Raw genomic sequence first — 27066 nt, forward strand, 5'->3', positions numbered from 1 at the left:
TGAAATTTGGAAACATGACACTTTATTTCAATACGTAAATTAAAACAAAACAAAACAAAACAAAAAACCCTCAAACCACATTTAAATTACATGCAAGACAATGTAAAAACAGCTGTGTTTTTTAAGAATAAAATCACTACATAAAAAAGCCCATGCAAAGAGAATAGGAAAAGAACAGATAAAATGAAAGTCAGCTGTCCAGCCACTCCAAGTCTTCCCCTTCACCACCATAAGATTTCCGAGTTACTCCGTAGTCCCATAACACCTCCTCACCAACTGCGATGTCCTTCAGGGCAATGAAAAGTATTGTCTCCTGAGGTCCTGCAGGGAAGTTCATTGTAAACTTCTGGGGCTTGATGTTTGGATTTTTTCGGGAATGGTTCATTCGCCTCCCATAGGTGTCAATGTCGGGATGACAGGCACAGGGGAATGCAGTGGCATCGATGCACATCCCTCGGTCACACTCGTCCCTGAAGAAGAACAGATACCCCGACTGGGGCCTCCGTTTCCCTTCTGCTTCAGTGATATATGTCCCGTGGTAATCGCACACTATATCCCCTTTGTGGAAAGGCATAAGTGCGATCACACCTGTAAGTTGAAAGAGACCATCGGTCATGACAGGGCTCTTAGAAACGTTCACTTGCAATTTGTCTAAATGTTGTGTGCATTTTACCTTTGCCCTTCCGTTCCCCGAAGTCTTGCAAAGCCAGGCCCTTCCACTTCTGCTCTGCAATCGAAGACATGAGGGACTGGTTGTCTTGTATACTGGGCTGCGGAACAACCCAGGCCTGCAAGATGGCATTGACAGTGGGCTTGTTGGTGTGCCATTTCTCCTTGTCCAAAGCCATCTGCACACGTGCAGGCTGAGGTGGGTTTCCTCTTCTGCCAACTGACTGACCTAAATGAAGTGGTCACAAAGCGACGTACAAGAAATAATGCAAGTGATTATTGCGGCTTAAAAATGAAAAATCAACCATATGCATTTTAGTCAATCACGTATTTGTACCTTAAAATATTCCTTATATTTATAATTGAGCTATCTGTGTATATTTGGGTGTACAACATTGAGTGGGTTATACTTACATGTATTGTATTATTTAATTAGTTCAGACTGTTACTGCTATTGTCTCTACACAAGTGTAACCCACATAATTTTCTTAGAGATTATTAAAGTATTTTCATTCTGAAATACATACAAAACAAACAAAGCAATGCAACAGAAGCAGCTCCATTAACACGACATGCCCAGGCCTTACCGAGAATGTACCCAACTCTTTTCTTCAGCTGAATATCCCTCCATTTCTTGTAGTGGTGTCTGTGCTGTGGAAAGCCAGCCTGTACACACTGCCGTTTGGATGGTGGCTCTCCATTCAGGGTGACCGGGAAGGCCTGGAGGAAGGCATCCCATTCTTGGAGTGGCAGGTGCGTAGATGATGTGCTACATGAAAGGTGTAGAGGAGGGGATGCATCAAATCCATCAAAAGTTTTTAAATGTGGAAACGTGTAACACAGGTTGACTTGTGGTAGTGTGTGATATTTTTAAAAAAAAAGTGTACCTGGCCTGTCCTGGTGTCGGTAGTCCTCCTACTGAGCTTGATGCTGACTCAGCCATAGCATCCCCAGGTTCAGTGCTCAGGTATCTGTGGTTTTTAATGCATGCAAATTAATTAGAGAGCCCAGAGAGATGAAAAAGCCAAAATACAAGGGGCGAACATCTCTGACATACAGCAACATATGTGGCTGACTGTTATGAGTCCAGGGTTAGGGTTTCTCTGTCAGATCAAAGAAACAAATCTTTCTTAATATGCTATTGATCCAGTTAGGTCAAGCACTCACCTCGCTCTCAGGCGTTTTACATCTAATGATGGGTTGGACAGTGGGACCCCACATTCTCCTAGGAAGAACTTGCCCCTGTCATCGCTGCCAGCAATTTGATTTTCCAAGGACACTGGACGGATGTTCCTAAAATAGCAGTCCAACAACTGCAGAGAAAAAAAGGAATCAATGTTAAATATCTCATAAAATCAATTCACAAGGTGCCTATAGAGCAAGAAGAGAGTCGCTGCTGAGAATGAATGACTTACTTGTTCTTCCTGGCTGGTTATCTTCAAGTTACCACTCAGCTCAACACCATCAGCTACTGCTTTCCGCGCCATCCAGTCCTCTACCTGTGTATGTAAAAAAAAAGGTGTTGGAGCTTAAAGAAATACAGACTTACATCAGCTGTCATTTCACTTATCGTGCACTTTTGTTGTTGGTGGTGCACTTACACAAAGTTCTTGAACAGCATTTCCTGTCAGTCCATGTTGTAAAATCAGGATGGCCTCGCAGTACTGTCTGAAGGTAGTCATTGCAAATGTGGGGATGCAATCACCGCCAGAAAGTCTTGCGTGGAAATATTCAATATCCTTCTTGGCCACGGCAAGAATTTCCTTCTTATCAGACCTATTGCAAATGTGACAGAGGTAAGACATTATTGAAAGTTTGTATGTGTCATCCAATATGTGGAAGTGGCAATAAGGTCATCATACCTCGCTGTTGGCACAACTGTCGAAAACGCTTGGGGACTGTTCGTGATGATAAATCCACGTGTTTGAAGGCGAGTGCAGAGTTTAATGCAAGATTCTTCATCCTTGCAGTACTCCTGGAGCTCTGAGAAGTTCCAGACTCTACCTTCATTAGAAAACAGCTTCTGTGAAGCAATGGCTCTGGAAGCTTCTTCCTCACATTTCTGTGGTGTGCAGTCTTTCAGGCACACTCTGCTCAGGTGTGTGCGAATGGACTGTTGCGGCTTTTTACAAAGCAGGCAGTAGACAATGTTTCTCTCCATCTTGTTTGCACTGTAAATACAAAGAGTGAGAGGCAGAAAGTGAGAGAGAAAAACTGCATATCAATTTAATTTATTTTGATAGTATGAGAAAACAAACAAAGAACAACAACAATACATCCACACACAAACTTTGCTTCCATCCCACCCCCCAAAAAAAACTTAAAGAAAAAAAAGTTTTAAAACAAGTTTTAAATTTTAAAAATGAGGAGAATGGCACATGCAAGTTTTACATGTTCAACCACTTAAAAGCCCAACAAACAGTACTTACATTAAAATTGAACCGTTGTCTTCTGTTGTCGTCTTTCTCTCTCTCAGTGTCCTGCGGAAACAGAGTGGCAATAGCATATCACAAGTTGGCTACATTTATGTCCTTGTAGCTGTATGCTTCCCCATCCCCTTTTGCCCACTGAATGACAAAATGACAGGCCCACTTTTATCACCTACTGAACAACCCACTAAACGACCCACTGAACGACCCATTGACCCACCCACTGAACTGAATTTCTTGGTGAAAAATGTTTCTCATGTTACTTTAAGAGCTGTTAAAACTAACTAGTCCATTCTCCCGAGTGTTACTTTGTGTGTGTGTGTGTGTATATATATATATATATATATATATATATATATATATATATATATATATAAAATTGTAAAAATTAACTATTGCTGTGCAGCAGTCTTTAAAGAAGGTGGTGCTCAAAGTAAAAAAAGGGGCACATATAACCAGGCTGTATAGCAACAACACACATTCATCGGTATATATATATATATATATATATATATATATATATATATATATATATATTTTTTTAAACTTTTCTATCAGTCCTTCACAAAGAGGGAACAGTCTGTCTACATATTGGCCATCTCTCAGCTGGTGCTGGTTCCTGCTCATACTCTTCCTTAGGCGCTTGTGACTGTGTCCCCCTGTATCATCAAGGGTCCCAAAGCCAACACAGATGACCCTGCTAAAGTGGGTCCCCCAGTCTCTCCTGACTCTGGACATTTGCAGGTTCTCACACCTGGAAGTCAAGCAGGTCATAGGCTGCAGCACTGAAACACAAGTTACAGTTATAGGTAAATGTTCATGTACCTATAACTGTATGTATGAACAGTTTATGAACATTCAGCTCATAGATTTCTCACTTCTGAACTCTTTTAGTGTGTTTTTTTTCATTTATTGTTTAATCATGTGTGTGTGCCTGTGTGTGGTTATGAGCACCTTCTACAGAGGCACCACTGAGAGTATTCCCATTTAACACTCGTAATAACACACGCTGAAAATACTCCTTCTGTTGTTCTTTTTCAGTACTGTACACCACCTGATGGTTTTGGCTCCTGTCTCTTTTTGCTTTCTCTCTCATTGTGGAAAAGCATTATAAACATGCCAAAGAGAGATGGGTTCATGCATTTCAGTTTTAACTGTTAAGCATTCTGTGTGCATGCCTGTCTGGTTGTGTGTGTGTGTAAGACATTTGCTGTGTATGTAACCTTCCTGTCGTTGCCGGGTCAAATCTCACCAATTTACAAATTTAAAAAACCCTCACCAATATTGGGTTTTACATCTGAGTGCCTCGAGGCCTTAGTACGTCCTCCACACTATGCACTTGAACATATTAAGGTGATGAGAACTTCTTTTGTTTAACTTTGAGTGTTTGAATCAAGTTTGTTACATATGTGGGAATAGGAATCCACCCCCACCCCACCCCCTTTTGCCTACTGAATGACAAAATGAAAGGCCCACTTTTCCCACTTACTGAACAACCCACTAAACGACCCACTGAACGACCCATTGACCCACCCACTGAACTGAATTTCTTGGTGAAAAATGTTTCTCATGTTACTTTAAGAGCTGTTAAAACTAACTGGTCCGTTCTCCCGAAGTTTACTTTGTTCTTCTAGACCAGGGGTAGGCAACCTTTCTGATGGCGAGTGCCATTTAAAATGTCCTCAGAAGTCAGTGTGCCAAATGATGTTATGGTGTTATAACATCATTTGGCAACATAATAATGGTGTTATTTGTCTCTCAGAAACAGCTCATAACTTTCCTTCAACTCATTCCTGTCACCTAAAAGGTAAACCTTTCTCCATCACCTGTCCAGCTCTGATGATTCAGTAAGGACATCTCCTGGATTCATCTTCATGTTTCCCTCTCACCAGATATACAAACCATCATGAGCAGCAGCTTTTACAGCTGTGGCTCCAGCAAACATCAGCTGATACTAGAAAGTAATATCAAATTCCAAATTCTAACAGCAGCTGATCAAGCTTAAACGTGCTGCTCTTGTTTAGCGCAACATCCGCTGGTTTCTTCTTTCTGGCGCAAAGTGGGCGATAAATAAACACGAGAAAAGCCGTTGAAGTAGCAACAGGAGCGAGAGGGGGGAGAGTGAGAGGAGAAGAGGCAGCTGACAGCGTAAAGACAGAATAAATCTAGCTTTGTGTCTTTTTTTCCATTCTAGCTGAAGTCCGGGACAAACTGTGTTCCTTTTCACCTTAATACAAAACGCGTGATATTTTCTCTGAATGAGGGTTGATTCCGTCTTTTTTACAGGCAACTCTACTAACTAACCTTATGAATAAAATACAGTTCACTATGGTATCAGTAACATCAAAGCACCCGCCCAGCTGTATGGAAACTCCATCATGCTAGCTAGGTATTGTAACTGACTGTAAAAAGTCAGCATAACAAAAATAAACTCCACCTAAAATTGGTTTATATCTGACCCAGATAGACTGCAGGTCATAACTTCTTACCATAAGTTCAGTTCACCTGATACTCGGACAGGTGTCCTGCCAAACTAGGTATCCCCGACAGAATTTGTTTCCCCTGCGTCCGGAGCACACGCTGGACTGTCCAAATCACGGACAAACAGTATCCCACATTGTTGATTTTTAGTTTACAAACACTTCTCATAATGACTAACTACTCCTGACATTTTTGAGAAGTTAGCTCTTTATACAACGAAGTTATAGTGGGATACAAATAATATCAGGCTGATCCTGCCACAATTTGTTCCCCCTGTGTAAATCACGGACAAACAGTATCCCACATTGCTGATTTTTCATTCACAAACACTTCTTATTATGACGCATTACTCCTGAAACTTTAGAGGATTTAGCTCTTTTTAGAGTAAAGTTACAGGAGAATAAAAATAGTTATCAGCCAAAATGTTAATGTTTTATTAAAATAATCCCATCTGATACCCCGTGAGATGAGAAAAGATAAGATAACTCTTTATTGTCATTTCACAGTCATACATAGTACAGTAGTACAATGAAATTGGAAAACTGTCCTACGTCGGCTTTTCCAATAAATATATATATATATATATATATATATATATATATATATATATATATATATATATATATAAATAACATAATTTTCTGTTGTAACCCTCAAACTGAATGGTAATGTAACGATACTAATTTTTCACTTTTTCACAAAATGAAAACATCAGTACTTCCTGCGTGCTCCCAGCACAGGGGAAACTACCTACTTTGGCACAACAGATCCAAGTATAAAAACAATGCTGTTCACGGTTGAGGTAGTGTCCAAACTGACGGACAGAGATTCAGTCACAGGTAGATGTTCCCACAGCTCTTTAAATGAATTCTGGCTGAAGGGTAGATTCTGATTAAAAACCAAAATGCCATCCTGCCTCAGTTAAAAAGGTTCCTAAAACTGTACTGCCTGATCAGTCACTGTACACTGTTAGGTTGTGGAAGATAATCCCTCGTCCTCCTCATACTGCAGACTGTTTAGGAAACTTGGCTCAGAGCTGCAGAAGTTCTTGACTGTCGTACATTTGTGGTTAGTCTGATGAAACTCATTTTCAGTGTACTGACTGAAAGTGAACAGCGGGTCCTCACTCCACGTCTGTGGTAAAGGGTTAGGGTGTTGAAAAAAGATCAGGGAACCAGCAATCGCCGGTTCCTTGAGATGCACTCTCCACCGTGGGACAGGATGGTGGTACCCCTGCCCCAGTTCAAAAAAATTGCCCATCTTGGGTTTACGCGCATCTACTGAGCTCTTCGCGACGTTTCGGCGTTCCTTCGCCTTCTTCAGGCCGAGCTCAGTGTGTCTGTGTTGTGTGCCTTGTGCCAGAACTAAACTGAAAATATTAGAGCAATATTTCAATGAAATATCCTGAAACGCGTACCTTCACTCAGAAATCGGGGCTGGGGAAACAAAAGCAGAGTCTGAAAGTTTGAGGACAAACAGTCAAATCTTTTTCTCTCTCTCTTTTTTTTTTTTTAAACATGTCATAAAGACGAGACCCACAAACTCAGTATGTCTACTCATTAGCTACCTTGCATTATAAATATATAAAGTTTTAAAAAGTGCTTATTAAAAGAAACTATAGTGATGTGATAACTTCCAGCAGTGTCATTCTCATTTTTGTTCTTGACCAGCATTAATACGAAATGTCAGGGAGAGCAAAACGGTCGTCCTTCACAGTCCTCCTCCAACACTGACAAGGATTGTCCACAAAAAAACCCCAAAAAAACCCCCCAAAGAACTGGTCTCCCATTAACATTCATTCAACGTGTACACAAAGATAGACGTTTTTGGAAAAGCATAGTTAATACAAAAGGAGACTTCTCAAACTAAAGAGGAGAGTATTGGCGACTGGTAACACACTGCTGCTGCGACCGACTGGAACACAAGACGACAGGTAAAAATTAAAATAACTAGCAATAATTAGGGGTTAGGTTGGTGTCTAGGTGGGGGTTTTGGTGGGTGCCGGACGCTGTGGCGAAGAGGCCACGCCGATGGCTTCTTCGGTTCTGGAGATATGGCGAATCGGACCAAAAAGGATGGGACAAAACGGTCCCAATCGGAGAAAGGAAGGTGCAGAGGGCCTGGGTCCACCACCACTGTACTCAGCAGGCCCTGCCGGGTCGTTCGACACGCAGCATGGCAGGGATCGGTGACATAACATGTAGCAGTTTCCCTTCACAGAAGCGTCTGCAGCAGGTGGGTGGAGGAGGAGGCAGCAGAACCAGGCCTTTGGAGCACTGTGTCATCTCCTGGTCCTGATGCTTTGAATCTCCCTCTCTGTCTGTCTGTCTGTCACACACACACACACACACACACACACACACACACACACACACACACAGAAGCTGGTCAAGTGCTGTGCAACTGGGATTGCACCTGTCGTCCACAGGAGGGCGCCTAGCTGGGAAGTCCAGTACATTCCATATTAAAGTTGTTGCAAGTGCATTTTTTGTGTAAAAGAGACACACACACACACACACACACACACACTCACACTGTAAGGTCTGAAGTGCAAAATTTGAATTACATTCCTTTGTATCTCTCCCTCTCTCTCACTCTGTCTCTCTCTCTCTCTCTCTCTCTCTCTGTCAACACACACACACACACACACACACACACACACACAAGCTGGTCAGCTGCTTTGCAACTCAATGCGGTACAAATCGACTTGTGTGCCTCTTTTTCTCTTTGGGTTTTCTGTGTGTTTTTTAAAATTTTTAAATCCACAGCAAGTGTCTCTCTCTCTCTCTCTCTGTCTGTCTCTCTGTCACACACACACACACACACACACACACACACACACACACTGTAAGGTCTGAAGTGCAAAATTTGAATTACATTCCTTTGTATCTCTCCCTCTCTCTCTCCCTCTCTCTCTCTCTCTCTGTCTCTCTCTCTCTCTCTCTCTGTCAACACACACACACACACACACACACACACACACACACACACACACACACGCTCAATGGAGTATAAAATAAAGACCGGGGCAGTTCTCTCACTGGAGTCTCTTAGAGTGGAGGCTGCCCTTGCTAGCAAGAAGTTCTGTGTGTTTCTCTTCTCTGAGTCTTTACTGAAGAAGTGTTTTATAACATTTTCCTTAACAACTGACATGTGTTTTTTGTGTAAAAGAGAGAGAGACACACACACACACACACACACACACACTCACACTCAGCGGCTCAGAGATGAGGGAAAAACAACAGAAATCAGGATAGATTTTAATGTCAGGAGATGCCCTGTGATGCTGGGGCCATTGTGTAAGATTGGAATGTGTACCAGTGGCTGGTGGGTGGTCCTTGAAGGTCCCGGGAGGAGGCGGCGAGGAGGCAGCGGGTGGCTGGGCTTGAGCTGTGGATCAGGGACGTCATTAATTCTGCCTGGTGCTGCGTGTGCCCTGTGCAGCTTGGATGTCTGCCGCTGACGCTCTGTGGTTCCTGTTCCTGTCATAAAAGGCCCTGTACAAGGGGAGAAGAAATGCATCATTGGTTACCACAAATAAAACAGTGTCTTTCTGCCTGTGTCATTCTGTTTGGTTTCTTTGAGCGTTTGTTTCTTAAATACACAGCAAGTGTCACTCTCTCTCTCTCTCTCTCTGTCACACACACACACACACACACACACACACACCAAAGCACACACACACACACACACCAAAGCACGCACGCACACACACACACACACACACACACACAGACACTGTGAGGTCTGCAGTTCAAAATTTGAATCTCAGAGCTTGGTGTTTTTGTCTCCCTCCAGTGGACAAATGCAGGTATGATTAGGGTTGGTTAGGGATGAGGAAAGAGAAAGGGGACCCAGCAGCCGCTGGACCCCCTTGGAGGCACGCTCACGACGAATGAAGTGGGCAGACGTCCCCCGTTCAAAAAATTGCCCATATAGGGTGATAATTGGCCAATGCGCATCGTTGGGCCTTCGCGACGTTTCGGCGTATTTGTGCCTTTTTCAAGCTGGCCCAACGTGTCTTCTGTTTCTGTTTCTTGCCTGTCTCGGCTTTTATATACTCTCTGTCTCCACCCACTTTGGGCTTTCTGTTTTCTTTCTTTTCTTTATATTTCTGTTTCTCTGTTTGTTCTTTAACTTTCTTATATTTCTCAACTTGTACGTTTTCTTTTCTTATTTCTCAACTTGTACGTTTTCTTTTTCTTATTCTTTCTTTAACTTTTTCATTCTGTTTATATTTTTAATTTTTAAATGGCACCCCCTGCTTTATTGACATCCCGTCCTGTATTTTTCCTCTCTGGCACCCCCTTCTCATTTGTCCTTTCCAGTTCTACGGCTTTTACGTGTTTCTTCCATTTCTCAACTTGTACGTTTTTCTTTTTCTTATTTCACAACTTGTACGTTTTCTGTTTCTTATGACTGGATAAGGGGTGAATGATAGGACGGGGCACTAGTTTTGGTTTCACAAAGCCATTGGTCACCCCCAGATTGTGAGCAGCAACAGTCTCCCCGTTGACCACTCGAAACAAAGTGAATTCGGAAGACAGAGTGTGCATGACCATCGGGAGGTCTCGCTCTCGAACCAGGATGAAGTCCGTCTGATACGTCGACAGCATGAAAACAGAAATGTTGTGGTCGGCCAGTGGTGCGATGACTGATTTAGCGATTTTGGTGACTCCTATGGGTTGTGAAGTGGATGTGTTGCTACCTCCTGACACCACGTTAAGGGCCACCCACGTGGCGTCGGCAACGCTGATGTGCTCCGACTGGGGCAGCTCTTTAAATCCTTCCTCGTCGACGATGATGGTATAGTCCTCTGGAGTCTCTGTCAAACTGAAAAACTTGCATCTTGTTTTGGAGGCCAGGAAGGCGAGTTTTATTAATCCGTGAGTGCAAATCTGGATCCCTTCTTTCTCTATACTCGCCACTTTCAAGCTGTGCTCTAAAATATGAAGCTCCATCTTTTACGTCTTCTCATTTGAGGAAGGACTAAAATGGGTTAGGGTGGGGAAGATAATCCCTTCTCCGAAAGGAAAAGGAGCGTGCACGGTCCATCCCTCCCTGCGGCCCTCCGTACCCGTCCCAGAAGACTTGGCGGTCACGTTGGCGGCGGCGGCCATAGCATACCACCGTCCAGCCGTCGTCCATGGCGTCCAGAATTTTTTTCTTCTTTTCTTTTTTCCAAAAAAAATTAAATGTGCTTCAAAAAATATTTATTTAATTTTAATGTGAACAAAAAACGCTTTCCAAAATGTGGAAAGGAAAAAGTCACGTAAAAACAGTAAACAACAAAAGAAGGTGTGCCAAAAAAAACTGTTTATTTAAAAATAAACACAAAAAACACAACGTTTCGACCGTACACGGTCTTCTTCAGGTGTGGCACACAGAAAACTGTAAGCTAGGTTAGCTGGCAACAGTTGGACTGGCAGAGATGTGCTCTCATCGAGTGCCGAGTGGAAAATGAGCTCCTGTGTGAGCTCCGCCTTTTATATTCTCCCCTCGGCTTTCATACAAAAACATCTGCACGTATCAAGAGCGTATTACAAACATATTTTCTCACAAATGAGTCATTAACAGTGATTTCCCTGCGCCCTGAAAGAACAGAAGTTGTGAATTCACAGAAGTGGAACTCTTAAATGAAATGTTGCCTGGGACAACTGCAGATCAGATACAAGGATCCTCAGATAAAGTGCGTTCCATCGAGAGCGTGTGGTATGGACGGCACTCGCAGTAATTAGCACCAGTCACCAAGCTGTGGTGACTGGTGGAAGTTGCATATCTCCACATCAAAAACATTGTTCAGTTGAACAGAGTCTTCTGGGCAGTAGGAGAGTCAAAAGCAACAATATAGGAATAAAGGACTTTTTTCAAACACTGGTAACACTACTGACATTTAAGGAAGAAATTTACATGCTGTGATTCTGAAAAGCAACAGTGTTCCCAACAATTTCGTAACAGCGATGCAAACTGAGTGGACTGGTAAAAGGATGTTTCCTTTTGAGTAGTCCTGTAAAAATACAGTCTTGGAGTGCAATGAGAAAAAGCCACGGTGCCACAGCAGGCCAGTGCTCGGCCCAGTAACAAAGTCATAGTGGCTGTAAATGGAGAGTCTCTGGAAAGGGCAGCTTATTCAGAAATGCAGCATATCACTGTGCCATCGGGCCTCAACATCTCTGGTCTGAGGAGCACGAGCAGGAAGACTCATAAGCGATGAAGCAGGTTGAAGGCAGCTGACATAACAAACGACCAACATTTCAGTCCACCTCCACACTCGTGCCTTTACTTCTCCATCCAACCTCCTCTGGAGTTCAGACCTTCTGCCTGTTTTCAAGTTTGGTCCTTAACAGGTGGACCACAGTTCCACGGTTCCCACTGGTGGACTTCAGCCGACCGGCAGCATGCGAGCATTGCCGTTGAACTCCTCCTCCGCCTCACAGTCCCATCTTTATGAACGCACCAGCCTTCCAGTACCCAGGGACCGTCAGGGATGAACATGCAGGTGACTTTCTTCTGCTTCATGCCACCTGCTGGAGACAGCAGGTCTGGGGTGTTGACATCCAGTGGCTCCTCCACCTCGAAACATTTCTTGCACTCTAGCACGGGCTGCTGCGGCCTCTCCATCAGGGCTTTGACACAGTACTGGACGTAGCCGAACTTCCCCTTGTATGACGACACCAGTTGCCCTTGCTGAGGGAGCTCGAATCCAAACGTGTACTCGTACTTGTTGCCAGGTCTCAACACCACAGAGCCGTCAGAGTCTGTGGGCTGGTCTTGCAGCCGCAGGACCGTTTCATGTCTGAGGTACTCGGCCTCCTGTCGGCACCGCTGCTTGCCTTTAGCGTACTCCACCTTGGCGCAGCCCAGACCCAGAAGCTTCAGCGCGGACACCCGCATCATTAGGGTTAGGGTTAGGGCGTTGGTTACGGCCCCGTCCCCCCTGGGGGGGACCGAGGAATGCGCGGTCCTTCCCTCCTGGGTTAGGATTATGGTGATAGCAGGCCACCAGGGGCCTGAGTGCACTGTCCATCAATGGGGGCCGGGAGGTGGAGACCCTGCCCAGCAGGTCCAAAAATTACCCATGTCTTGGGTTAGATCTTTCTTATCTCCGTCAGGACAAGTTCTGTGAGGTTTTCACACTCGCCTATTGAATCAGTCAGATGGGTCAGTCTGTTCTGGTCCACCTTCAGGATGGACAGCTGTTTCAGAGACCCTATGCTGTCCGGGACGACCTCCAGCAGGTTCTGTGTGAGCAGCAGGTCTGTGAGAGCCAGGAGGCCATTCAGCTCTGACGGGAGCTCCTCCAGACGATTCTCCGACACATCCAGACACACCAACCTACGAAGGTTTCCCAGCTCTGGTGGTAATGAGGACAACTGGTTACGGTCCAGCCACAGCTCCCTTAGGTTGGGGAGAGCGCCGAGGGTATCCGGCAAAACTTCCAGTTCATTGCTGCCCAGGTCCAGCTGTTCCAGTTTCACCAGGAAAGAGAGCGACGTGGGCAGAGACTTCAACAGGTTCTCCCTGAGCTCCAACGTCACCAGGTTGGCCAAATTTCCAATGTCATTGGGCAACATCTGTAATGACACATCATTGAGGGCCAGGTGAGCGAGCGCTCGGAGTTCAGTGAAACCATCCGGCAATCTGGAGAGGGGGTTTCCACTGAAGTCTGCAATCTCCAAGGCCCTGCAAAACTTAATGCTCTCTGGGATCTCAGAAATATCGTTCCTGGAGATGTCCAATTCCACCAGTTGCATGAAGTTAGCCACCTCAGGCGGGAGTCTCTGGATCTCATTGTCGCTCAGGCCAAGTTTCCGGAGGTTCAGTAGTCTGAAGAAAGGCTTTGGTAGCTCTTTGAGTTGATTGGCATCAAGGAGAAGCTCCTCCAAACTGCGGCTGTATCGAAATATTTCATCAGGAACCGTCTGCAAGTTGCAATGCCGCTTGTCCACCGACTCGACGTGGCGGTTGCAGCGCCACAGGGGGATACACTTCAGCATGTCCGGCCGCCGGAGGGGAGGGGGGTCTGGTTAGGGGGTTAGGGTTTAGGTGATAACAGGCCACCAAGGGCCTGACTGCACTGTCCATCAATGGGGGCCGGGAGGTGGAGACCCTGCCCGGCGGTTCCAAAAATTACCCATGTCTTGGGTTTGAGAGCTAATGGGCTATCGCGAGACGTTTCGGCATAGAAGTGCCTTCTTCAGTCGAGCCCAGGTGAATAAGTGTTTTCCTTTTTGTTTCTTTCCTTTATACAGGCTTTATTTTAACAGGTAAGTTTTTTCTTTCCTTTATACAGGCTTTATTTTAACAGGTAAGTTTTTTTCTAGGGTTGTGCCCTCCCACCCCGATCGACTGGCAAACGTGGCCTGCCATCAGAGGGCTGCCGCCGGGCCCGGCACCTTCGCCGGCGCCTTCGGGCGGTCAGCTCCTCCGGCCCGCAGGCTCGCCTCTAGCGCTGGCCGGGGGTTACAGCGCGAAGGTCGAAGGGGGTGGTGGTTCTCGGACCCCGCCCTGTCCTCCCCACGCTTCCCCCCCCCCCGCCAGACGCGATCGCTCGGTAGCGAGACCGAGACGCCCGGTGGTCATACCACGGCGGGCCTCGTCGCAGAGTGGGTAGGCAAACCCAGAGTTTGCCCACCCCGCGAGGGCGACGGGGCCCCGTCCGGCAAACACGGTTTCTCGAACCCTCGCCCCGGTCCACACGTGCGTCCGGAAAGCCTCGCCCTGGTCGACAGGGCTCAGTAGCCCCCGAGCGAGCGAGCGAGCGCGTGTGTGCGCGCCGCTGCCGCCGCCTGAGGGGCTACCTGGTTGATCCTGCCAGTAGCATATGCTTGTCTCAAAGATTAAGCCATGCAGGTCTAAGTACACGCGGCCGGTACAGTGAAACTGCGAATGGCTCATTAAATCAGTTATGGTTCCTTTGATCGCTCATCCGTTACTTGGATAACTGTGGCAATCCTAGAGCTAATACATGCAAATGAGCGCTGACCCTCCGGGTATGCGTGCATTTATCAGACCCAAAACCCATGCGGGGCGTCCTCTCGGGGGTTAGGGGTCTTGGAATTTCACGTCTCAAAAAAAAAAAAAAAATAAGCGAGGCACTTTGAAGGAAGACTTCTTGCTTCTGCTGTAGCTCTGGTTTTGTGACAACTTTTTATTGTTTTGTTGATGATGGGGTTAGGTGTTAAGAAAAGAATCAGGCCACCAGCAAGCTGGTAGCCTGAGGTGCACGGGCCATCGATGGGGCCGGGTGGTGGTGTCCCTGCCCTGGTTCAAAAAATTGCCCATATCTAGGGTTTTAGTGCACATTTAGCATTCACTGGGCCGTTCGCGACGTTTCGGCATGTTTTTGCCTTCTTCAGGCCGACCCAGTGTGTCTTGTCTTTGTCTCTCTGTTTTCTGTTTGCCTCTCTTGGCCTTTTATACTCTTGTTAGCTCCTCCCACTTGGGCTTTTTTAAGTTGACTTCTTGTCTTTTTCTTTTTCTGCTTTTCTTTCTATTTTACGTGACTTCTTGTCTTTCATATCTTTAGTTTTCTTACTATTTTTCTCTTTGTTTTCCCCTTGTTTTTTCTTGTCTTTCTGTGTTTACTCCATATTCAGACAAGGCGAGCAGGAGAAAGAAAACCAGCTTTCTAGAAATTTTAGTGCAAATTGCTGGAGTCAGATACATTTATTAGGATTGTCTCTTTATCTTTTTATGGCACCCCCTGTCTTTTTTGACATCCCGTCCTTTGTTCACTGTACTTTTGTTTATGGCACCCCCTTCCTTTAAATCCTTTCCGTGTGTATTTACATTATTTTCTTTGTTTTATCTTACGTGACTTCTTGTCTTTTTCTGTTTCTGTTTATCTTTCTTTCTTGTACGTGACTTCTTGTCTTTTTCTTTTTCTGACTACTTGTCTTTCTCTCTTGTACGTGACTTCTTGTCTTTTGCTTTTTCTGCTTATCTTTCTTTCTTGTACGTGACTTCTTGTCTTTTTCTTTTTCTACTTGTTTTTCTTTCTTACGTGACTTCTTGTCTTCGTTTTTTGTGTTAGGGACCCCCCTGTGGTTAGGGTTAGGGTAAGATAGAGGGCAGGGGCACCCCCAACCCCACGAGGCACTGGCTGGTTAGGTGTTAAGAAAAGAATCAGGCCACCAGCAAGCTGGTAGCCTGAGGTGCACGGGCCATCGATGGGGCCGGGTGGTGGTGTCCCTGCCCTGGTTCAAAAAATTGCCCATATCTAGGGTTTTAGTGCACATTTAGCATTCACTGGGCCGTTCGCGACGTTTCGGCATGTTTTTGCCTTCTTCAGGCCGACCCAGTGTGTCTTGTCTTTGTCTCTCTGTTTTCTGTTTGCCTCTCTTGGCCTTTTATACTCTTGTTAGCTCCTCCCACTTGGGCTTTTTTAAGTTGACTTCTTGTCTTTTTCTTTTTCTGCTTTTCTTTCTATTTTACGTGACTTCTTGTCTTTCATATCTTTAGTTTTCTTACTATTTTTCTCTTTGTTTTCCCCTTGTTTTTTCTTGTCTTTCTGTGTTTACTCCATATTCAGACAAGGCGAGCAGGAGAAAGAAAACCAGCTTTCTAGAAATTTTAGTGCAAATTGCTGGAGTCAGATACATTTATTAGGATTGTCTCTTTATCTTTTTATGGCACCCCCTGTCTTTTTTGACATCCCGTCCTTTGTTCACTGTACTTTTGTTTATGGCACCCCCTTCCTTTAAATCCTTTCCGTGTGTATTTACATTATTTTCTTTGTTTTATCTTACGTGACTTCTTGTCTTTTTCTGTTTCTGCAGCAGGTTGGTACAGGAGCAGGCACCAGAAGCAGGCCTGTGGAGCACTATGTCATCTGCTCGGCCTTGCTTCAGGATGCACTGTACAATTCGATAGCAAGACCTCATGGGTTACCACAAAAAAAACAGTGTCTTTCTGCCTCTGTCGTTCTCTTTGGTTTGTTTGAGCGCTTGTTTTTTAAATACACAGCAAGTGTCTCTCTCTCTCTCTCTCTGTCTGTCTCTCTGTCACACACACACACACACACACACACACACACAGAAGCAGAGCAGCTGCTGTGCCACTGGGATTGAACAAGAGGTGCTCCCTCTGCTGGCTCAATGCGGTACAAAGTGTCTGAAGGAGTTATACCGGCGAAAATAACATCTTTCAATTGCATGTTTGGTCCACAGGATGGCGCCTAGAATGTTAAGGTTCAAAATTGAGGAAAGAGAGTACACACCACCCATGGTCCAGAGGATCTTGGTCCAACAATGATTTTAATGAACACACGTGTGGGAAGACACTCTGTACGCAGACAGCCAGTAGTCCTCGACTTAATCAAAGCATGAACAGATATTTTATAGCATCAGGGTTTGTTTACTGACGCCCCTTCATGCGTCACCGGTACATTTTATACATAGATCAGATCAACACCATCATGACTTTTCACCCAGAAAATCATCTTCTATTTTCATGGCTAGCCCTTCCTGTCTACCTTTCAGTTCTTGTCTTGTTCCTCTTTCTTGCCGAGACAACAAGGAACGGTTCCTCTTTTACCGAGACACTTTTGCAGTTACAACCAGACATGAGTAATCTCTCCTCTAAATAAATTTAACTCATGTGTGTGTGTGTCACGACCTCACATGCTCTTTGTGTCACCTCTTCACCTACTATCTGTGTCTCGTCCTCAAATGCTCTTTCTCAATTCACCTGTTGCACTTCTGACCTTTTACCAGACCAGAAGCTCACTGAGACTATGTGTATGTCTTCTACTAAATAAATGTTTTAACCAAGAACCTCTACTAAAACCTTAATATAAAATGATCTGATATATAAGTGTTTTGTAAGCATGTATTGCAATTCCTTCTATGTTCTAGTTTTCCCTCAGCATGGATCATCTAGACACTCTCACTAGTTGAAGCTTAAGACCTTTAAAGAACCTGAACATCAACTCAAATAAGCACAGATATGCAATATGTATAAAATAGTTATAACTGCACCTGGAATACAAAGTTAATTTAATACCTGTGTGCATAAAACCTTAAAGCCTTCTTAAAGCTATCTGTTACATTGTTAAAGCCTCGTCTTAGCCTGCTGCTCAAAATAACTTCCTGCTTTCACTTCTGCATACAACTTCCTGTCAGCCTGCAACTCAGTCTTTCTGAAAGAGACACTGTTTAACCCCTGAATGCAATATAAACTCCAGATTATATTATTAATGCAATGGTAATGATGACAATTATTTAACAATAGCAGTAAAATAATTTCCCTGCTCCACACTCCCTCTCTCGACCACCGGACGAAGCCCCCAAATGTTACAGTTATGCTTGGGTGTCCTGTAAGAAAATTCCAAAGACAGACAAAGCTAACCAGCCCAACAACAACCTTCTTTACTCCTCCAAAAACTACTTCTTACCACCATGCAGTTCAGGCAAGTACTGAGAAAAAGGAAAAAACAAAACAAAATGTCTTAATTTGAAAAAGCATTAATTAGATACGCAGATGGATCTTTTTCTTTTTTTTCCTTTTTTCTTTTTTTTTTTAAACTGCCGTGCCAATACAAAACAAAAACAATACAAGCTTGTGTGCTCGTGCTCTTTTGTTCTTCAAAGTTTTCTATACCTCATAACTGATGCATAAAAATACAAGAGCAGTCTACTAAAAACAAACAAAAAAGATAGTAAGAGTAGAAAGTTGAGCAACAGTATGTAGAATGTAACCTTGTCTTCCAACTAAATCTTGGCTTCCTTCTCCCAATCACATCTTCACTGTCTTTACCTCTGCTGTTATTCCCCTTGCCATGTACAAACTCAGTTGTTGTCACCTCAAATATAAGGAGGCAGCTCCTGTTTTTGTCAAGCACAAATGTGTCATCAAAGGATGGTCAAAAACAGCACCGTTAATGAGTAGTACAGCTGCTGTGCCACTGGGATTGAACAAGAGGTGCTCCCTCTGCTGGCTCAATGCGGTACAAAGTGTCTGAAGGAGTTATACCGGCGAAAATAACATCTTTCAATTGCATGTTTGGTCCACAGGATGGCGCCTAGCTGGCAAGTCCTGTACATTGCATATTAAAAGTTGTTGCAAGTGCACTCACATGTATTTTTTGTGTAAAAGAGACACACACACACACACACACACACACACTCACACTCAGCGGCTCAGAGATGAGGGAAAAACAACAGAAATCAGGATAGATTTTAATGTCAGGAGATGCCCTGTGATGCTGGGGCCATTGTGTAAGATTGGAATGTGTACCAGTGGCTGGTGGGTGGTCCTTGAAGGTCCCGGGAGGAGGCGGCGAGGAGGCAGCGGGTGGCTGGGCTTGAGCTGTGGATCAGGGACGTCATTAATTCTGCCTGGTGCTGCGTGTGCCCTGTGCAGCTTGGATGTCTGCCGCTGACGCTCTGTGGTTCCTGTTCTGCTGATCTCCTGGTCCACACACGGCTTCAGGGTGCACTGTACAAGGGGAGAAGAAATGCATCATTGGTTACCAAAATAAAACAGTGTCTTTCTGCCTGTGTCATTCTGTTTGGTTTCTTTGAGCGTTTGTTTCTTAAATACACAGCAAGTGTCACTCTCTCTCTCTCTCTCTCTGTCACACACACACACACACACACACACACACACACACACACACACACACACAGAAGCAGAGCAGCTGCTGTGCCACTGGGATTGAACAAGAGGTGCTCCCTCTGCTGGCTCAATGCGGTACAAAGTGTCTGAAGGAGTTATACCGGCGAAAATAACATCTTTCAATTGCATGTTTGGTCCACAGGATGGCGCCTAGCTGGCAAGTCCTGTACATTGCATATTAAAAGTTGTTGCAAGTGCACTCACATGTATTTTTTGTATAAAAGAGACACACACACACACACACACACACACACACACAAGCTGGTCAGCTGCTTTGCAACTCAACGCGGTACAAATCGACTTCTGTGCCTCTTTTTCTCTTTGGGTTTTCTGTGTGTTTTTTTAAATTTTTAAATCCACAGCAAGTGTCTCTCTCTCTCTCTCTGTCTGTCTCTCTGTCACACACACAAACACACACACACACACACACACACTGAGGTCTGCAGTGCAACATTTGAATTACAGTGCTTTGAATCTCTCTCTCTCTCCCTCTCTCCGTCTGTCTGTCTGTCTGTCTCACACACACACACACACACACACACACACACACACACACACACAGTGAGGTCTGTAGTGCAAAATTTGAATTTCATTGCTTTTTAATTTCTCTCTCTCTCTCTCACACACTCACACACACACACACACACACACACACACACACACACTGTGAGGTCTGCAGTGCAACTGGGATTTAACAAGAGGGGCTCCCTCTGCTGCAATTGCATCTGTGGTCCACCGGAGGGCGACCAGCTGGGACGTCCTGTGCTTTGCATATTAAAGTTTTTGCAAGCGCATTGACATGTGTTTTTTGTGTAAAAGAGAGAGAGAGACACACACACACACAGAAGCTGGTCAGCTGCTTTGCAACTGGGATTGAACCAGAGGTGCTCCCTCTTCTGGCTTTTTCTTATGCACACTATTAAAAAAAGTTGGGCGCACCCAAATCAGCGTTCAAAGATTGATGGCTCCCTGTCAGAGCACTGGCTATGAATTTCAGATCGATCAGGCCTTAACTTGACAAAAAAGTTATCAATCGTTCTTTTCATCTTTTCTCATTGCCCACGGTCAGTTATATCCACTTCTGTCGGTCCTAGGATATTCACAAGGCCTGTGTATCATCACTGATTTCTATAATCCACTTGATTCCGATTCACAAGGTCCAGATTCGATTTGGTGCAATTTTTACTCAGAAAGTGAGAGATCTTATAATTCTGATCATTTATCAGTACTGACACTAAACTTTATCAGAGATGTGACCATCACAGCACATGCCGTTGTGTCAAAGTAACTGAGAATAAAATAAAATAAAAAACATAAAGGAGATTTTCCTGGCATGGATTTTATAGCAGATAACCTTAAAAATATTCTGCAATTATACCTAATTTGAAAAAGTTTACATTTCTTCAGTATTAAACAGCAGAAATTAAGCTTTCTTATCCGACGTCATTTAAGTACAAAGGAAAGAAAAGACAGCGGCCGCCAGCGCTGTAAACAACGGTAGACTGATGGGTAATAAGCGAATGAGTAATGCAGAAAACACATGTTTGAGATGGGAAACTTTTCTTGAAGTTTCTCTCACAGTTCACGCACAGCTCGCTGTGCGTGAACTGTGGGTTTTATCGTGTTGGAAGCAAAACAGCAAAAGTAAGAAGGAATTAAGGATGATATTAGCCCCCACGCCGACTAAGCTAATTCTGATGCGTCGGTCCGCTCTGTTTACGTCTTCGTGTGGAATGCGTTTCCTGCTCTCATTTGCTGGTTGTTGTTGAAATAGTTTTGTGAGCTTTAACCTGAGATTCTGGCGTTTCTGGTAAAACACATTTATATTCATTCAATTCAGGATTTAATGAATCGATATCGCTTCATTCAAGCTACTCACCTGTCTATATCCACCTCCACTTCCAGCTGGACCACGGACAGAGGTCCCGCCCCTGACTATCTCTGATTGGTTTAGACCACGAAGGGGAATCACGTGTGTCTGTTGTTGATCACATGGACGTCTGTGGCAAATTTTACAAACACTTCTCATAATGAACGAACTCAGGAGGGTTAGGGTTAGGGATGAGGTAAAGCAGGCCCCCCTAAAGGGTCCTGGGTGCACTGTCCATCAATGGGGGCAGGAAGATGGAGACCCTGCCCGGGTGTTCAAAAAATTGCCCATATCTTGGGTGAAGTAGCTCGGGGCCCACGTGACGTTTCGGCGGAGTAGTGCCTTCTTCAGACTGGCCCGGCTTAATTGTGACTCTGTCAGGTAAGACCTTTCTTTTTTCCTTTTATACAGGTTTGCAACAAGTAAGTATTTCTTTGTTTTAATTTTTTCTCTTTTCCCTTTCTTTACAGGTTTTTTCTTTAAGTGCTTTTCTTTTTCCTTTTATACAGGTTTTTAGGACAGGTAAGTATTTCCTTTCTCTCTTTTACAGGTTTTTTTCTTAAGTGTTTTTCTCTTTCCTTTTATACAGGTTTAGCGGCAGGTAAGTATTTTTTAATTTTTCTACAGGTAAGTATTTTTTTATTTTATTTTTTCTCTAGGGTTTTTGTTTCCTTCCTTTACAGGCTCCCCTAGGGCTTTTTTCCTTCTAAGGTTTAAGTTTCAAACCCCCCCTGGTTAGGGTTAGAGTTTGGACCTCAGGCAGGGGCATCTCCCACCCCCACGAGGGTTAGGGGGGTTAGGGTTAGGGATGAGGTAAAGCAGGCCCCCCTAAAGGGTCCTGGGTGCACTGTCCATCAACGGGGGCAGGAAGATGGAGACCCTGCCCGGGTGTTCAAAAAATTGCCCATATCTTGGGTGAAGTAGCTCGGGGCCCACGTGACGTTTCGGCGGAGTACTTTCTTTCTTTTTCTTTTTTTCTCCTCTTTTTTTTCTTTTTCTTTTTTTCCAAATGGGGGAGAAAGAACAACAAAATGTAAAATCTCACATTAAAATGTTCACGTTTTGATGTGAAAGGTGTCTCTGAAGTAACGTAGTCGGCATCGAGAGCGGTTCCCATTCATAATTACAACAATACGAAAACTAAAAATCTTGGCATTTCTTCTCGTCTTTTTTGTCTCCTTTGGTGAAAGATCAAAGTGACATTTTGGGACAACAAACCAGTTTGGGTTTTTTTGTTTTGTTTTTTTGTAATGACATGACAATACAGAACTGTGTAAACTCTGGTCCGCTGTTCCTCTTTGCTCACCACATGTACTGAGTCCAAATCTTGGGTGGATGTAAAAGCACAAACTGCAAAAAACAAACAAAAGAACAAAAAAATAAAGAAGCAGTCAGTCCGCACAGCTTCATCACCTGGTCCCTCTGTGTGGCAGAGACCTGCCAATCTCTGCACAACAGTTCACACCATAGTTTTTTCTCCCTATTTTTTCTGGTCACGAATAAAGTCGCCAATCCCTTTTACGAGTCCGTGTTCAAAGTGGCTCACAGAAAGAGGATCCAGAGTGCTCTCAGTACTTGGCAGCACCTGTGTGCTGGTGTCATGTCCAGAATAAGAGGCAGGTCAGCTAGAAGGTCACAGTTGCAGTGCTCTTGTTTTGAAAGGTCATTGTCTGGATGCTGGAAAGGATTTTCCTCTGATGCCCAGCCAAAGTCACACCCATGTGCAGCAGATCCTGTGTGGTGATTGGGGCCAGCTGGTCCACTGAGTTGAAGCCAGCCTGAAGGAAACTGTCTTCGTAACGCTCCATCTTGATGGCCCTAAGCCAATCCCCCACCGAAGCACACGGCGGGAGAGCTAAAGGTGCGCGCTGGTCCAGCAGGGGGTAGGACGGGTGTTGAGGTAAGACCAGGCCCGGCTATTGCCGGAGCCTGAGGTGCACGGTCCATCAATGGGATTGGGAATGGTGCCCCCTATTCAAAAAATTACCCTTAGCGGGTGTAGTGCACTGCCGTTGGGCCATCGCGACGTTTCGGCTGGGTATAGCCTTCCTCAGGCTGGCCCAACGTCTCTCTGTGTTCTTTTCTGTTTCTGTCTTTCTGTTGCCACTCAGGGCCTTTTATACTGGGCTGTCTCCGCCCCTTTTTTTTCCAGACATTTCTTTTTTCTAATTCTTTTCTTTGTCTTTTCTGTTTCTCAGTTTTTACGTGACTCTCCCTTTTTCTATCTTTCTCTGTGTTTCGTCTTTCAACTTTACCCCTTGGTTCATTTGTTTTTTTCTCTATGTTTTTTTCTTTCTTTTACATGGCACCCCCTGCATTTTAGACATCCCGTCCTGTGTTCTTATGTTCTCTTTAATGGCACCCCCTTCCTTTATATCCTTTCCAGTTTTTCTTGTTTGTGTCACTTGTTCCTTCTTGTCTTTTAGGGTTAGGGTTAGGGGTTAGGGTAGGGGAATTGATTCCTCCTACGAGGGTAGAAGGAGGGTTAGGGTTGAAGAAAAGAACCTGTCCCTCCCGAAGGAGGAACAGGGCGTGCACGGGCCATCAACCCCGATGGTCCGCAGCCTCACATCCCTCTACCTCCATAATTGATTTTTAATTTGAAAGGTAAGTATTTCTTTTTTTACAGGTTTGCAAAGGTAGGTATTCTTTTTTTGCAGGTTCCCAATTTTTCCGTTACTTTGGCTTGTTTCCAATATTTCTTTTTTTACAGGTTTGCAAAGGTAGGTATTCTTTTTTTGCAGGTTCCCAATTTTTCCGTTACTTTGGCTTGTTTCCAATAAAGTGTTTTCAATCCCAATTTGTTTTCTGTGTGGTTTTTAATTTTGTTTTGAGTTCTCTCTAATTTGAGTTGTTAAGGAAAATCAATAAAACATGAATTAAAACATGAAATAAAATCCCCCAAAAATAACAAACTAAAATAACAAACTAACGTAAAGTTGAAAAAATTAAATGAGTATGCCCTTGTCGCGACGTTTCGAAGTTGTTTCTTCTTCCTCAGGCGAGGGCATACTGAAGAGCACTGGGTTTGAGGCTCCTATTTATACTCTCCCCTCTGATCCCGCCTCCTTGGCTTTCTTTGGCTTTCTTGTAATATCTTTTTTTAGCTGTTTGCTTTTTTCCAATTCTGCCAGACTTTTTGGCTCTCATTTTTCCTTTTTTCTTTCTTTCTTCCTTTCCAGTCTTCTCCTCTTTCCCCTTTTGACTTTTCCTTTTTCATCATCCTTTTCTTCCCTTCTCTTGACCTCTGCCTTTTTTTTTCTTGCTTTAAATTAAGTTTCATTTTGACAAAGTGTAGTTGCAGAACAAAAGTCATTGAAGTACAATATATTAAACTGTGAAAAAAAGGAAAACTGACAAAAACGTCTTCACAATCTTTAGATTAATATGGAAGATCATAATTTAACATAAAAGAAAATATATTCTATTGTTCATTATCCAGATAAATACAAAAAACAAAATTAACAAAAAATGCATATGATCACCAATAATTCTTGACCTCTGCCCTTTACCCTTCCTTTTGGCCTACATCTGACCTCTTTCTCTTCCGAATTTTGGGCTACTACAATGCCGACTTGGCTTTAATACTACACTCTCAACCCTGCTTGGGGAGGACTCAACCCGACTTGGGGAGTAAATTTAGAAAGGAGATGTGACTTTGGGTTAGGCTTTAGGTTTCAGCTGGGATTAGGATTACTTGGGCTTCAGATCCAGTACTTGGGTAAGGTTTAAGATTTAATTTCCAGGAAAGAAGTAGAGTTAGGGTTAGGGTTAGTGTTAGGGTTAGGGGGTAATAGCCAGAATTTGACGGAATAAAATGGAATAACTGGGAAAGTAAGTGTCGTAGAGGGATGAAAGTTGTGTCTACGGGGGGGGGTTTCGGGGTGCTCCGGACACCCTGGTGAAGACCCCATGTCGATAGCACCAACGGTTCTGGACTTGGTGTAAATGGGTCCAAATTTGACGGAATAAAAAGGTCAAAGTGGCAGATAGGAGTGTCCGATCGGGCCGATTCCACCACCACTGTACTCAGCAGGCCCTGCCGGGTCGTTAGACACGCAGCATGGCAGGGATCGGTGACATAACATGTAGCAGTTTCCCTTCACAGAAGCGTCTGCAGCAGGTGGGTGGAGGAGGAGGCAGCAGAACCAGGCCTTTGGAGCAGTGTGTCATCTCCTGGTCCTGATGCTTTGAATCTCCCTCTCTGTCTGTCTGTCTGTCTGTCTGTCACACACACACACACACACACACACACACACACACACACACAGAAGCTGGTCAAGTGCTGTGCAACTGGGATTGCACCTGTCGTCCACAGGAGGGCGCCTAGCTGGGAAGTCCAGTACATTCCATATTAAAGTTGTTGCAAGTGCATTTTTTGTGTAAAAGACAGACACACACACACACACACACACACACACACACACACACACAGTAAGGTCTGAAGTGCAAAATTTGAATTACATTCCTTTGTATCTCTCCCTCTCTCTCTCTCTCTCTCTCTCTCTCTCTGTCAACACACACACACACACACACACACACACACACACACACACAGTAAGGTCTGAAGTGCAAAATTTGAATTACATTCCTTTGTATCTCTCCCTCTCTCTCTCTCTCTCTCTCTCTCTCTCTCTGTCTCTCTCTCTCTCTCTCTGTCAACACACACACACACACACACACACTCACACACACCAAAGCACACAGACAGAAGCTGGTCACAACTGCTGTGCAACTGGGATTGAACCAGGGGGGCTCCCTCTGCTGGCTCAATGCGGTACAAAGTGTCAGAAGCTGTTAGATATCTGCTTTTGACAATCAATTGCACCTGTCATCCACAGGAGGGCGCCTAGCTGGGAAGTCCAGTACATTCCATATTAAAGTTGTTGCAAGTGCATTTTTTGTGTAAAAGACAGACACACACACACACACACACACACACACACACACACACACACACACACTGTAAGGTCTGAAGTGCAAAATTTGAATTACATTCCTTTGTATCTCTCCCTCTCTCTCTCTCTCTCTCTCTCTGTCTCTCTCTGTCAACACACACACACACACACACACACACACACACACACACACACGCACACACACACGCTCAATGGAGTATAAAATAAAGACCGGGGCAGTTCTCTCACTGGAGTCTCTTAGAGTGGAGGCTGCCCTTGCTAGCAAGAAGTTCTGTGTGTTTCTCTTCTCTGAGTCTTTACTGAAGAAGTGTTTTATAACATTTTCCTTAACAACTGACATGTGTTTTTTGTGTAAAAGAGAGAGACACACACACACACACACACACACACACACACACACTCACACTCAGCGGCTCAGAGATGAGGGAAAAACAACAGAAATCAGGATAGATTTTAATGTCAGGAGATGCCCTGTGATGCTGGGGCCATTGTGTAAGATTGGAGTTAGGGAAAATGAAGCTCCCCCCTGCACGAGGAGGGCGGGAGCAGTGCACGGGCCATACTTTACTGTCCCTTCCCAAGACCCACTACGTCTGCCACTCCGTCTTCCGTGTCCGTTACTCTCCGGTTCCGAATCAGGTAAGTACCTTCCTAATTTAGGCTTCCAGGTAAGTACCGTATTTTTATTATTGTTGTTTTTAATCAAATTGTATTAATTTTGCTTTTCTTACAGGTATTTTGAAATTGTTTTTAAATTGCGTTTGAAGTTTTTAATCAACTGTTTTTTAATTGTGCTTTTAATAAAGTTTATATTTTTCCAATGATTTTCGTCTCCGTGTTGTTTTTCATGAAATCCGAATTTTAGGTTTTAAATTTGTTTTTTAGGCCATAAATAAGCATGAAAATGAATAAAATTTAAATAAACCTCCCCCAAAAATAACAAACTAAAATAACAAACTAAAATAACAAACAAAACATTTTTATTAGTGATGCATGGCTTGCGCTAGCTTTCGGCTGGATTGTGCCTTCTTCAGGCTATGCTCATGCATCGGTGGCCAAATTCAAATAAAGGAGACTC

The 27066-nt window shown here is 44.1% G+C and overlaps 4 protein-coding genes across 7 annotated transcripts in view; all 4 read right to left on the reverse strand.

The window, feature by feature from the left end:
• Positions 1–9225, reverse strand: LOC309721070 (uncharacterized protein). 4 transcript variants are annotated; one of them, XM_082558419.1, is made up of 11 exons: positions 8898–8982; positions 3728–3883; positions 3099–3149; positions 2532–2840; positions 2271–2445; positions 2085–2168; positions 1837–1982; positions 1557–1640; positions 1257–1438; positions 674–898; positions 1–588 (listed from the first exon to the last, which is right to left on the reverse strand). In XM_082558419.1, the coding sequence occupies exons 4-11, from the start codon at positions 2828–2830 to the stop codon at positions 191–193; spliced, it is 1593 nt and encodes a 530-aa protein (XP_082414545.1). In that variant the 5' UTR covers positions 2831–2840; positions 3099–3149; positions 3728–3883; positions 8898–8982; the 3' UTR covers positions 1–190. The 4 variants fall into 4 exon arrangements, with proteins under 4 accessions (XP_082414545.1, XP_082414542.1, XP_082414544.1 ...); XM_082558416.1 differs by lacking the exon at positions 3728–3883 and having other exon boundaries at positions 8898–9225; XM_082558418.1 differs by lacking the exons at positions 3728–3883; positions 8898–8982 and adding an exon at positions 4693–6089.
• The window catches only part of LOC309719930 (uncharacterized protein), a gene marked incomplete at its 5' end in the record, with an annotated part of 24727 nt that continues 6652 nt past the window's right edge, over positions 8992–27066 (reverse strand). Inside the window, 2 exons of the mRNA XM_082556358.1 lie at positions 8992–9076; positions 18819–19019. Of these exons, the coding sequence (XP_082412484.1) occupies positions 9065–9076; positions 18819–19019 (213 nt within the window). The 3' untranslated portion in view covers positions 8992–9064. The remainder of the gene's footprint in view (positions 9077–18818; positions 19020–27066) is intronic.
• Positions 9503–10594, reverse strand: LOC309721074 (cytosolic arginine sensor for mTORC1 subunit 2-like). Its single transcript, XM_082558432.1, has one exon. The coding sequence runs from the start codon at positions 10538–10540 to the stop codon at positions 9968–9970; it is 573 nt and encodes a 190-aa protein (XP_082414558.1). The 5' UTR covers positions 10541–10594; the 3' UTR covers positions 9503–9967.
• LOC309721073 (uncharacterized protein) lies at positions 12574–13619 on the reverse strand. The gene has a single exon (XM_082558431.1). The coding sequence runs from the start codon at positions 13574–13576 to the stop codon at positions 12668–12670; it is 909 nt and encodes a 302-aa protein (XP_082414557.1). The 5' UTR covers positions 13577–13619; the 3' UTR covers positions 12574–12667.

Source organism: Aulonocara stuartgranti (genome assembly GCF_965226115.1).
Source record: "Aulonocara stuartgranti genome assembly, chromosome: 13".
NCBI classification, from domain to species: Eukaryota; Metazoa; Chordata; class Actinopteri; order Cichliformes; family Cichlidae; genus Aulonocara; species Aulonocara stuartgranti.